We start from the raw sequence: 13644 nt of genomic DNA, 5'->3' as shown, positions 1-13644 counted from the left end.
GTTTTTTTTTTTTTTTTTTGTTGTTGTTGTTTTTTTGTCTTTTTTTTTTTTTGGGAGGTTTTTTATGACAGCTTCTATTTCCTCATGACTTATAGGTCTATTTAAATTGTTTACCTGGTCTTGATTTAATTTTGGTAAATGGGACTTATCTAAAAACAAGTCCATTTCTTTTACATTTTCCAACTTTGTGGCATATTGGCCTTTGTAGTAAGACCTAATGGTTCTCTGAACTTCTTCAGTGTCTGTTGTTATGTCCCCCTTTTCATTTCTGATCTTGTTCATTTGAGTGTTTTCTCTCTTTTCTTTTTGATTAGTCTAGATAGGGGCTTGTCAATCTTGTTGATTTTTCTCAAAGAACCAGCTCTTTGTTTCATTGATTCTTTGGATTGTTTTCTGTGTTTCTCTTTTGTTGATTTCAGCCCTCAGTTTGATTATTTTCAGTCTTTTACTCCTCCTGGGTGAGTCTGCTTCTTTTTTTCTAGAGCTTTCAGCTGTTCTGTTAAGTCTCTAATGTGAGCTTTCTCCATTTTTTTTTAATGTGGGCACTTAGTGCTATGAACTTTCCTCTTAGCACTGCTTTCATGGTATCCCATATGTTTGAGTATGTTGTGTCTTTATTTTCGTTGAATTCAAGGAAGACTGTAATTTCTTTATTTCTTCCTTGACCCAGGGGTGGTTCAGTAGTTGACTATTCAGTGTCCATGAGTTTGTAGGCTTTCTGTGGGTAGAATTGTTGTTAAATTCTATCTTTATTCCATAGTGATCCGATACGAATCACAGGTGGTTATGAAAATATTTTTGTATCTGTGGAAGTTTGTTTTGTTACCAAGTATGTGATCAGTTTTTGAGAAGGTTCCATGAGATGCTGAGAAGAAGGTATATTCTTTTCTATTTGGGTGGAATGTTCTAGATGTCTGTTAAGTCCATTTGATTCATTACCTCTATTAATTCTCTTATTTCTCTGTTAGGTTTCTGTCTGTTTGACCTGTCCATTGGTAAGAGAGGAGTGTTGAAATCTCCTACTATTAGTGTGTGGGGTTTGATGTGTTCTTTGAGTTCAAATAATGTTTCTTTTACATATGTGGGTGCTTTTATATTAGGGGCATAGATATTCAGGATTGAGACTTCATCCTGGTGAATTGTTCCTGTTATAAGTATAAAGTGTTCATCTCGATCTCTTCTGATTGATTTTAGTTTGAAGTCAATTTTGTTAGAAATTAGTATAGCCACACCCACTTGTTTCCTTCATCTGTTTGATTGAAAAACCCTTTCCTAACCCTTTACTCTGAGTAAATGTCTGTTTGTGGTTGAGGTGTGTTTCTTGTAAACAGTAGAATGTTGGATCCTGCTTTCGCATCCATTCTCTTTTTTTTAAATATTTATTTATTATGTATACAATATTCTATCTGGCATATATGCCTGCAGGCCAGAAGAGGGCACCAGACTTCCTTACAGATGGTTATGACCCACCACGTGGTTGCTGGGAATTGAACTCAGGACCTTTGGAAGAGCAGGCAATGCTCTTAACCGCTGAGCCATCTCTCCAGCCCCGCATCCATTCTCTTAACCTGTGCCATTTTATAGGTGAATTGAGACCATTGATATTAAATGATATTAATGATCAGTGGTTGTTAACTCTGTTTTTTTTTTTTTTTTTTTTTTGTGGTAGAGTTTGTGTGTTTCCCTTCTTTGGGTTGTGCTTGTGGAGGGTTGTTAGATGTCTAAGTTATTGTGGTTGTTGTTTGGGTTGTTTGGATTGTGATTTTCCTTCTATTACTTTCTGTAAGGCTGGGATTGTGGCTACGTATTGTTTAAATTTTTTTTTATCCTGGAATACCTTGTTTTCTCTTTTGATGGTGAAAGAAAGCTTGGCTGGGTATAGTAGTCTGGGCTTGCATCCATGGTCTCTTAGTTTCTGCAGCACATCTATCCAAGACCCTCTGTCTTTCATGGTTTCCATAGAAGTCAGGTGTAATTCTGATAGGTTTACCTTTGTATGTTACTTGACCTTTTTCCTTTGCAGCTCTTAATATTCTTTCTTTATTCTTTATGTTTTGTGTTTTGATTATTATATGGTGAGGGGATTTTTTTTTTGATTCAGTCTATTCAGTGTTCTGTATGCTTCTTGTACCTTCATAGGAATATCCTTATTTAGGTTGGGAAAGTGTTCTTCTAATATTCTGGGTCTTTGAGCTCTAATTCTTCTCTGTCTTCTACCCCTATTATTATTCTTAGGTTTGGTCTTTTCATGGTGTCCCAGATTTCCTAGATGTTTTGTGTTAAGAATTTGTTGGATTTGCTGTTTTCTTTGATCAATGAGTTTATTTCTCCTATAGTATCTTCAGTGTTTGAGACTCTTTTTCCTATGTCTTGTATTCTGTTGGATATACTTGTCTCTGTAGTCCCTAATCGTTTACCTAGATTGTCCATATCCAGCCGTCCCTTGGCGGTTTGTGTTTTCTTCATTACCTCTATTTCAGTTTTCAAGTCTTGAACTGTTTCCATTACCTATTTGATTGCTTTTTCTTCTTTTCCTGGGGTATCTTTGAGAAATTTATTCATTTCTTCAAACTTTTTGTTATTCTTCTCATCCATTTCTTTAAGGGAGTTTTTCACTTCCTGTTTAAGGGACTCTATCACTTTCATAATGTTACATTTAAAGTCTATTTCTTCTACATCTTCTGGATTAAGGTGTTCAAGTCTTCCTGTTGTATGTTCACTGGATTCTGGATTTATCATATTGTTTTTCAGATTGTTGGAGGAATTCTTGTATTGGTGCCTGCCCATCTTTTCCTTTAAATGTCCTCCGGAAGGACGGATCTTCTGGTACAGGATCCGGGCCACTTGCTGGCCAGGGACCTCGCAGACAAAAGGGCGCGATTGTTGGTTGCAGGCTCAGTGGGACAAAGAAAGTCCTGCAGCATTTGTCCTCACCACTTTGTCCTCAGTCCCTCAGCCCTGAATCAGGCTGAGTTGGGGAATCCTATGACCCCACCGATGGAGAAGGGTGCTTGGGGGGCAAATTGGGATGGGATAAGAAGAGTAAGGCAGCAGCCAGGGGGAAGGCCCCGCTGAATGGCCAGAAAGTTTAGGGGAATGGGATAACCCATGTTTCTAATCTGTGCTTTGCCATGCGGCTTGTTACCTTTTCTTGATATTGAATTTCTATTCTCTCTTTGTCTCTGGTGACTCTTATTTGTGACTCTACCCTCCTTAGCCCCCACAGCATCCACTTAGTCTGGTTTTCTCATCTATCCTCCCACTTAACTATAGGCCAGCGAGCTCTTTATTAGTCAATGAGAGCAATACATATTTATAGTGTACGAAAAGATTATTTCACAGCAGAAATACACCTGCGGGTGTCTCACAAATGCTGGAGTAAAGGCATAAGCCAATACAACCTTTATGTCTATTCATAGGCATTTCTCTTGCAAGACTATATCCTATTCAAAATATGCAGTAATGGCAGAGGTGAATCTCATTGTTTTATTTCTTTCTAAAATGACTTTGTGATTGCATTAGAATTTCTGTGGTCACTGAGACAATGGGGATGTTCTATCGGGAACTCACCAAGGCCAGCTGGCCTGGGTCTGGGAGACGGCGGTGGGGAAGAGACAGAAATCTTTAATAAATTAAAAAAAAAAGAATTTCTGTGGTCATGTAATAAGTGTGAGGAGCACCAGAATTATATAAATATATTGTCAAAGAAGTATGCATTTATAGTATTGTCAGTATGATGCTTACTGTTGAACACATATGCGGGATATTTTAGAATGGAGTGACCTATGAGGATGTGCATATAAATTTCACTTGGGATGAGTGGACTTTGCTGGATCCTTCACAGAAGAATCTCTACAAAGAAGTGATGCTGGAGACCTATAGGAACCTCACTGCTATAGGTAAGACTGAATTTTACTTCATTTTTAAAAATAAATAAGGGGACAACACTTTCTTCGTAATTGATTCTCTATTATAATTTTGATTCAGAAAGAGGAAGAATGATGTTGAAAAATCAGTCATGGTTCTAAGGTTCCTTGAAGATAATAACTTAAATTTTTGAAGTGTTTCATATATTTTTTGGTATTATGTTTTAGGCTACAAATTGGAGGACCATAGTATTGAAGAACTTGATCAAATTTCTATACAATATGGAAGGTAATTTTCATGTTCAGTCAGATACAAATGTGCTTTTGAAGAAATTTTAATGTGTCCTGGAATTTTTTTTTTTTTTTTTTTTTTTTTTTTTTTTTTTTTTTTTTTTTTTTTTTTTTTTTTTTTTTTTGGCTTTTCAAGACAGGGTTTCTCTGTAGCTTGAGAGCCTGTCCTGGAACTAGCTCTTGTAGACCAGGCTGGTCTTGAACTCACAGAAATCCTCCTGCCTCTGCCTCCCAAGTGCTGGGATTAAAGGCATGCTCCACTGCTGCCTGGCATGTCCTGGAGTTTTTAAAGAGAAGTGACATGTGATTCCCCTCTGTATGCTGTGAACATGTTTTTATTACCATTGGTTAATAAAGAAGCTAATTTGCCCTGTGTCAGGGCAGACTATAGCAAGGCAGGAAATCAAAGCAGAGATAAAGGAAGAAAGAAGGACTAGTCAAGCAAACGCCATGTGTCTGCCAAAGGAAAAAGATTCCAGAACCTTACCAGTAAGTCACAGCTTCGTGACAATTCCCAGATTAATAGAAATGGGTTAATTGAAGATATCGTAGTTATTAATAAGAAGCCTGAGCTAATAGACCAAAGAGTATGTAATTAATATTTAGCCTCACAATAGTTGTTTTATAAGTGGTAGTGGGAGCTAGTGCGCAGGACCCAGTGGGTAGAGAGAACCAGTTGAGTGGGACCAGTGGAATGGAGAGAATCTGTAGCTACAGAGAAGCAATATTGTAAGCAAGCACAGTTTTAGGTGTATTGATAACCAAATTAGCACCAAACCATCTACCTCAATGTCTAGTTAATTTGTGTTTGCAAGGCATTCCTTTTATAAGAAGACAAGGAAACAATGCCTTAACAGATATCACCATTTGAATCATGGCATCATGTGAGCTATGCCAGAGAACTTCCAATCTGTTTAGTTTCCTAATACAAAGATACTGTGAAACAGATACACCTTAAATAGGTGATAAATGTATGTTCAAAAATCTTCTAAAAAGCAAATAATCCAGAGTAAGCTAACGATACTTATATACATTTACTGACTTGGCTAAGTTTAGTGAGAATGACAGTGTCTGAGAGTCAAAAATGTTCTTCTGCAGAAACTTTAGTCACTATACAGATAAGTATGAGAAGCAAAAAGTCAAACCATCTAAATATGATCTGGAAACCTATTGGTTTCTTTACTAGATGTATCATATGTCACAATGGAAATAAACCATGTGAGCAGAGGGATATAGAAAGAAGCAACATCTCTCTGTCTCCCAGAACAATTAGAACATGTAGTAGTCCCCAATTTGAGTATGCTTTTTCAATGTGATATAAGTTTACAGCAAATTCATGCTGCTGAAAATTCCTATGAGCACTAGGAATGTGGAAACTCTTCTTTTTGTCCTGGTTAACTTTGAAAATGTAGTATGACTCACCCTATAGAAAAATTTATGAATGTGTTTTGAGTTTTTCCAGTTCTCTTGAAATATATGGGAAACCTTATGTAGAAAAATGTTGCTATAAATATGAGTCTCTTTTTTAGGGTGTTTATTGCTGTAAAGAGAAACTATGACCAGAGCAACTCTTATAAGTGAAAATATTTAATTGTGGCTGCCTTAGCTTCAGAGACTTAGTCCATTATGATTATGGCTGGAGACATGGTGGCATGCAGGCATACATGGTACTGGGAAGGTGGAGGAAAGTTCACATATTCATCTGCAGGTGGCAGAAGCAGACTGTGTGACATCCTGAGCATAGTCTTCATCCACAGTGACACACTTCCTCCAACTAGGTCACAACTACTCCAACAAGAGCACATATTCTAATAGTGCCACTACCTATGGGCCAAGCATTCCAACACATAAGTCTGGGGGGGGGGCATAACTATTCAGAATACCACAGTGTACTGTGTTAAATAAGAATCCTACCTTCGCAGATATCTTTAATGCAAAATAACCCATAATGAAGGGGAACATCATGGATATGAATGAAGTGAAAAACTTTAAGATCTAAATCTTCTTTAAATTAGACCAAATTGCAAAATGGATTTATAGGACAAAAATGATTCATCAATGTAATAAATGTGGTAAAGCATTTAAATATCACATTTTTCTTCACAGGCATGAAAAACTTCACACTGGAGAGGAACTCTCTGGATATATTCAGCATGATAAAGACTTCCCACGTAATAGTTATCTCCAAATGCAGAAAAGAACTCATGCTGGAGAGAAACTTTGTGAATGTACTCAATGTGGTAAAAGCTTTGCCAATCACAGTCATCTTCAAATACATAAAAGAAAACATACTGGTGAGAAAGCCTACAAATGTCATCAATGTGATAAAGCCTTTGTGTATCCCAGTAGTCTTCTAAAGCATAAAAGAACACATACTGGAGAAAAACCCTACAAATGTAATCAATGTGATAAAACCTTTGCACATCCTGAAAGTCTTCAAAACCATAAAAGAACGCATACTGGAGAGAAACCCTACAAATGTAATCAATGTAATAAAGCCTTTTCACTACAGGGTTGTCTGAGAATCCATAAGAAAACACACAGTAGAGAGAAACCCTACAAGTGTGATCAATGTGATAAAGTCTTTGCATATAGTAGTAGTCTTCAAGAGCATAAAAGAACACATAGTGGGGAGAGACCCTATAAATGTTATCAATGTGATAAAGCCTTTGCATATAATAAAAGTCTTCAAAACCATAAAAAAACACATACTGGAGAGAAACCCTACAAATGTAACCAATGTGATAAAGCCTTCTCACGACAAAGTCATTTCCAGATACATAAAAGAATACATAGTGGAGAGAAACCCTATAAATGTAATCAATGTGATAAGGTCTTTTCACAACAAGGTCATGCCAAAGTACACGAGAGAACACATAGCAGAGAGAAACCATACAAATGTAGTCAGTGTAGTAAAGCCTTTGCACATAGATCTCACCTTCAAAAGCATGAAAGAATTCATGCCTAAGAAATACCATATGGATATATTTAATATGGTAAAACCTTTGTACATTTCTCTAGTCTTCTCTACCATGAAAGAGTTAGTACTGAAGAGAAACTTTTTGAATGTATTTGATATGGTGAGGCCTTTGCATATTTCTGTAGTCTTCAATATCAGGAAAGAATAAACACTGGCAAGAAGCTGTATGAGCGTAATCTATGTGATAAAGCCTTTGCACAGCACAGTAATCTCTGAGAACTTAGAATAACACTTACTGGAGAGAAGCCTTGCAGATGAAATCAATGTTGCAAAGCCTTTGCAAGTCACTCTATTCTTCAAATGCATAAAATTATACATACTGGAAAGAAACTCTACAAATGTAATCAATGTGATAAAGTCTTTTCATAACACAGTTATATCTGAGTAAATAAAAGAATACACAGTGGAGAGAAACCCTACAAATGTCTTCAATGTGATAACACCTTGTTATAACACCATACCCTACAAAGACAAAGAATTTATTTTATTTTTGTCACAGAAATAAGCTGGGAGTGCCCTCAGAGGGGTGCTGAGGCTGAGGAAATGTTAGATTAAGAGAAATGAAGACAGAATCATAGGTTAGACTGAGAGGATGAAAGGTCAATAGAAAGCAGCCTGAGTTTATTTCTCAGCCAGCATATACACTAAATATAGTCAAAAGGTGGAAGAAAGAGCAGTACAGTCATCTAACCACCTCTGTGCACTGTTTTGGGGAGGAAGTTCTAGCAGGTGCATTATCTTATTCTGATAAGCAACTTCTAATCTCTAAAGAAGAGTGCATGGTGGCTGGCATACAGCAGGCCAAATCATTTTTATATTGTTTTTATTGAGCTATATATTTTTTCTTCACTTCCCTTTTTTCCTCTCCCCTTTCCTTCATCCCCTCCCTTGGTCCCAATGCTCCCAGTTTACTTAGGAGATCTTGTCTTTTTCTACTTCCCATGTAGGTTAGACCCATATATATCTCTCTTAGGGTCCTCGTTGTTGTCTAGGTTTTCTGGGATTGTGAATTTTAGTTTGGTTTGTCTTTGCTTTATGTCTAAAAGCCACTTATGGAATGAGTATCTATATTTGTCTTTATCACTCAATATGATGTTTTCTATAACCATCCATTTCCCCACAAATTTCAAGATTTCATATTTTTTTCTGCTGTGTAGTACTCTATTGTGTAAATGCACCACAGTTTCCTTATCCATTCTTCAGTTGAAGAGCATTTATGTTGTTTCCAGGTTCAGGCTATGATAAACAAAGCTGCTATGAACACAGTTGGGCACATGTCCTTGTGGTACGATTGAGCACCATTTGGGTATATACCCAACAGTGATATTACTGAGTCTTGAGGAAGGTTGTTTCCTAATTTTCTGAGAAATTGCCATACTGATATCCAAAGGAGCTGTACCAGTTTGTACTTGCACCAGCAATGCAGGAGTGTTCCCTTTACCTCACATTCTCTCTAGCATAAGTTTTCATTAGTGTTTTGGATCTTGGCCATTCTTACAGGTATAAGATGGAATCTCAGAGTTTTTTTGATTTGCATTTCTCTGGTGGCTAAGGATGTTGAATATTTTCTTAAGTGTCTTTCAGCCATTTTAGATTCCTCTGTTGAGAGTTCTCTGTTTAGATCTGTACCCCATTATTTTTAATTGGATTATTTGTTCTTTTGATGACCAATTTCTTGAGTTCTTTGTATATTTTGGAGATCAGCCCTTTGTCTGATATGGGGTTGGTGAAGATCTTTTCTCGTTCTGTAGGCTGGCGTTTTGTCTTGTTGACCATGTCCTTTGCTTTACAGAAGCTTCTCAGTTACAGGAGGTCCCATTTATTGTTTCTCTCAGTGTCTGTGCTTCTGGGTTATATTTAGGAAGTGGTCTCCTGTGCCATTGAGTTCAAGTGTACTTAACACTTTCTCTTCTATGAGGTTCAGTGTGGTTGATTTTATGTTAAGGTCTTTGATCCATTTGGACTTGAGTTTTGTACATAGCAAGAAACTATCCTACGTGTTGATATCCAGTTATGCCGGCACCATTTTTTAAATGTGCTTCCTATTTCTGTTTTATAGTTTTTGGTTCTTTGTCAAAAATCGGGTATTCACAGGTGTGTGGGTTGATATCTGGGTCTTCAATTCAGTTCCATTGGTCCTTGTGTCTGTTTTTATGCCAATACCAAGCTGTTTTCAGTACTGTAGCTCTGTAGTAGAGTTTGAAGTTAAGTATTATGATACCTCCAGAAATTCCTTTATTGTACAGGACTGTTTCTGCTATCCTGGATTTATATGCTTTTCCATATGAAGTTGAGTATTCTTCTTTCAAAGTCTGAACAATTTTGTTGCGCTTTTGATGGGCATTATATTGAATCTGTAGATTGCTTTTGGTAAGATTGACATTTTTACTATGTTAATTCTATCTATTCAAGAACATGGAAGATCTTTCCACTTTCCGGTGTCTTCTTCAATTTCTTTGAAGGATTTAAAGTTTTTGTCATGCAAGTCTTCCACTTGTTAGGTTAGAGTTACTACAAGATATTTTATGCTATTTGTGGCTATTGTGAAGAGTGATGTTTCTCTGGTTTCTTTCTCAGCCCATTTATCATGTGTACAGGAGGGCTACTGAGTTTTTTGAGTTAATCTTGTATCCTGCTACATTACTAAAGGTGATTATGAGTTGTAGAAGTTCCTTGGTAGAATTTTTGGGATTGTTTATGTAAACTATCATATCATCAGCAAATAGTGAGAGTTTGATCTTCCTTTCTGATTTATATCCCCTTGATCTCCTTTTGTTGTGTCATTGCTCTGGCTTAGAACCTCAAGAACTATATTGAATAAATATGGAAAGAGTGGACAACCTTATCTTGTACCTGATTTCACTGGGATTGCTGTGAGTTTTTTTTTTTTTATCATTTAGTTTTTTGTTGGCTGTTGGTTTGCTTTATTATGTTTATGTTTAGGCATGTACCTTGTATCCCCGCTCTCTCCAAGACCTTTATCATGAAGGGATGTTGTATTCTGTCAAAGACTTTTTCAGCATCTAATGATATGATCATGACAGTTTTTTTTTCAGTTTGTTTTTATGGTAGAGTACATTGACAGATTTTTGTATGTTGAACCATCACTGCTTCTCTGGGATTAAGATGACTTGATCATGGTAGATGATTTTTCTGATGCATTCTTGGATTCGGTTTGGCAGTGATTTATTGAATATTTTTGTGTCAGTGTTCATGGGTGAGATTGGTCTGTAATTCTGTTTCTTAGTAATGCTTTTGTGTTGGTTGGGTATCAGAGTAAGTATAGCCTCATGAAAAGAGTTTGGCAATGTTCCTTTTGTTTCTATTGTATGGAACAATTTGAGGAATATTGGTATTAGTTCTTATTTGAAAGTTTTGTAGAATGCTATGCTGAATCCATCTGATCCTGCGCTTTTTTGGTTGGCTGACTTTTGATGACTTTTTTTTTTTTAGAAGTTTTAGGTCTATTTAATTTGCTTATGTGGTCTTGATTTATTTTGTTAGTGATATTTATCCAGAAAATTGTCCATTTTCTTTAAGTTTTCCAATATTTTGCAGCACATATTTTTGAAATATGACCTAATGATTTTCTGGATTTTTTCCATGTCTGTTGTTGTGTATCTCTTTTCATTTATGATTTTGTTATCTTGGATATTCTCTCTCTGCCTTTTGATTAGTTTGGATAAAAGTTTTTTCTATTTTGCTAATTTTCTCAAAGAACCAACTCTTTGTCTCATTGATTCTCTATTTTTTTTTGTTTGTTTCTGTGTTGTTTATTTCAGGTCTTAATTTTATTATCCCCTGCTGTCTAGTTCTCTTGGGTGAGTTTGCTTCCTTTTGTTCTATAGTTTTCAGGTGTTCTGTTAACTCACTAGTGTGGGATTTTCCCAGCATCATTATGTAGGCATTTAGTGCTATGAACTTCCTCTTAGCATTGCTTTCATTGTGTCCCATAAATGTGGGTATGTTGTGTGTTCATTTTCATTGAATTTTAGTAAGTCTTTGTTTCTTCCTTAACTCACTGGTCATTCAGGTGAATATTGTTTAATTTCTATATGTTTATAGGTTTTCTGTAATTAGTGTTGCTGATGGATTCTAATTTTAAACCAAGGTGATCCTATAAGATACATGGGGTTATTCCAGTTTTTTGTACCTGCGAGGTTTGCTTTGTTATCTAGTATGTGATCAATTTTTGAAAAGGTTCCATGAAGGAACTCACCAAGGCCAGCTGGCCAGGGTCTGAAAAAGCCTGGGTTAAAACCGGTCTCGCTGAATATAGCAGACAATGAGGACTACTGAGACCTCAAGAACAATGGCAATGGGTTTTTGATCCTACTGCACCTATTGGTTTTGTGGGAGCCTAGGCAGTTTGGATGCTCACCTTACTAGACCTGGATGGAGGTGGGTGGTCCTTGGACTTCCCACATGGCAGGGAACCCTGATTGCTCTTTGGGCTGATGAGGGAGGGGGACTTGGTTGGGGGAGGGGGAGGGATAGGGGAGGCGGCGGTGGGGAAGAGACAGAAATCTTTAATAAATAAATAAATAAATAAATAAATAAATATAATGCACAGATCACTTCCAAAAAAAAAAAAAAAAGAAAAGAAAAGGTTCCATGAGGTTCTAAGAAGAAGGCATATTCTTTTATGTTTGTATGGACTGGTCTATAGATGTCTTTTAAGTCCATTTGAGTCATAACATCTGTTAGTTCCCTTATTTCTGTTTTACTGACCTGTCTATTGGTGAGAGTTGGTTGTTGAAGTCTCCCACTATTAGTGTGTGGGGTTTAATGTGTGATTTAAACTTTAGAAGTGTTTCTTTTACATATCAGGGTGCCCTTGTATTTGGGGGGCATAGATATTTAATATTGAGATTTCTTCTTGATGGTTCTTTTTCTGTGACTACTATGAAATGTCCTTCTTTATCTCTTTTGATTTATTTTAGTTTGAAGTCTGTTTTGTTAGATATTAGGTTAGCTACACCAGCTTGTTTCTTAGGTCCATTTGGAAAATTTTTTCTCAACCCTTTATTTTGAGACGATGTCTGTCTTTGAAGTTGAGGTGTATTTCTTTAATGCAGCAGGAAGGGTGGATTCTGTTTTTGTATCCAATCTGTTAGCCTGTGTCTTTTTCTAGGTGAGCTGAGTCCATTCATATTAAGGGATATTAATGGCCAGTGATTGCTAGTTCCTGGTATTTTAGTTTTCATTGTTGGTGATGTTATTGTGTGTATTTTTCCCTTCTTTGGGATTTACTGCTGTGAGATCATCAATTGTCTGTGTTTTTGTTGGGGTAGCCAACTTCCTTGGGTTGGAGCTTTCCTTCTAATACTCTGTGTAGGGCTGGGTTTGTGGCTAGGTATTGGTTAATTCTGGTCCTGTCATGAAATATCTTGCTTTCTTTGTCTGTGCTCATTGAAAGTTTTGCTGGATATAGTAGTCTGGGCTGGTATCCGCAGCCTCTTAATGTTGGCGTAATGCGTGAGCAGGACTTACTGGCTTCCATCCTTTCTATTGAGAAGTCAGGTGTAATTCTGATAGGTCTGCCTTTATATGTTACTTGGCCTTTTTCCTTGGCTGCTATTAATATTCTTTTTTAAAATTCTGTATGTTTAGTGTTTTAATTATTATGTGGCAAGGGTACTTTTATTTTTTGATATAGTCTATTTGGTGCTTTGTAAGCTTCTTATATCTTCATATGCATATCTTTTTTTATGTTGGGAAATTTTTCTTTTGTGATTTTGTTGAATATATTTTCTATGCTTTGAGTTGGACTTCTCCTTCATGGTGTCCCATATTTCCTGGATATTTTGTATAAGCTTTTGTTAGATTTAATATTTTATTTGACTGATGAGTCTATTTCCTATATTGTGTCTTCAGTGCTTGAGATTCTCTCCTTTTTCTCATGCATTCTGCTGTTTATGCCTGAATGTGTGGTTCCTGATTGTTTTATCTTAATTTCTGTTTCTATAATTCCCTCAGTTTGTTCTCTTCATTGTCTCTATTTTAGTTTTCAAGTGTTGAATTGGTTCATTTGTTTGATTGCTTTTTCTTGGTTTTACTTAAGGGATTTGTTGATTTCTTCCGATTTTTGTTTGACTTTTACTCCATTTCTTTGAGAGAATTTTTTATTTTGTCTTTAAGGGCGTCAAACATTCCCCTAAAGTTATTCATTTTTTGGCATTTTTTTCTGTTTATTCTATACTTGGTTGTTCAAGTCTTGCTGTTGTAGTGTCATTTGTTTTTATTCAAGTCATGTTGCTCTTTGTGGTGTTGAGTGTGTGCTTACCTTGTCTATCCATCTTTTCCTCAGATTGGTGTAGTTGGGTTGTGTCTCTGGTGATCAATCTTGCAAGTACCAGTTGATCTAAGGCTCAGATGGTTGATCCTCGTGATATAGTCAAGATCATGGTTCCAGTTACCCTGGAGGTCACTTGGTGTTCTTAGAGTTTGCTCAGTGCTCCCAGGGGTTGCTCTGCAATCCTCTGTGTCATTCAGGCCTGCTCCCAT

General features: G+C 36.5%; 1 protein-coding gene across 3 annotated transcripts in view; it reads left to right on the top strand.

The window, feature by feature from the left end:
- The window catches only part of LOC126491335 (zinc finger protein 120-like), a 32704-nt gene extending 25341 nt beyond the window's left edge, over positions 1-7363 (top strand). The window contains exons 2-4 of one of the 3 annotated variants that reach the window (XM_050126900.1): positions 3773-3899; positions 4095-4155; positions 6264-7363. In XM_050126900.1, the coding sequence (XP_049982857.1) occupies positions 3773-3899; positions 4095-4155; positions 6264-7125 (1050 nt within the window). In that variant the 3' untranslated portion in view covers positions 7126-7363. Of the gene's footprint in view, positions 1-3772; positions 3900-4094; positions 4160-6263 lie in introns of those variants that run through there. The other 2 variants (XM_050126901.1, XM_050126902.1) reach the window with 2 other exon arrangements.
- Positions 7364-13644: the final 6281 nt, after the last annotated feature.

This window comes from Alexandromys fortis, unplaced genomic scaffold (assembly GCF_014885135.2).
Source record: "Alexandromys fortis isolate MF-2015 unplaced genomic scaffold, M_Fortis_MF-2015_v1.1 scaffold_261, whole genome shotgun sequence".
NCBI lineage: Eukaryota > Metazoa > Chordata > Mammalia > Rodentia > Cricetidae > Alexandromys > Alexandromys fortis.
The sequence above is the reverse complement of the archived record's forward strand: the minus strand, read 5'-3'. Positions and strand labels throughout refer to the sequence as shown.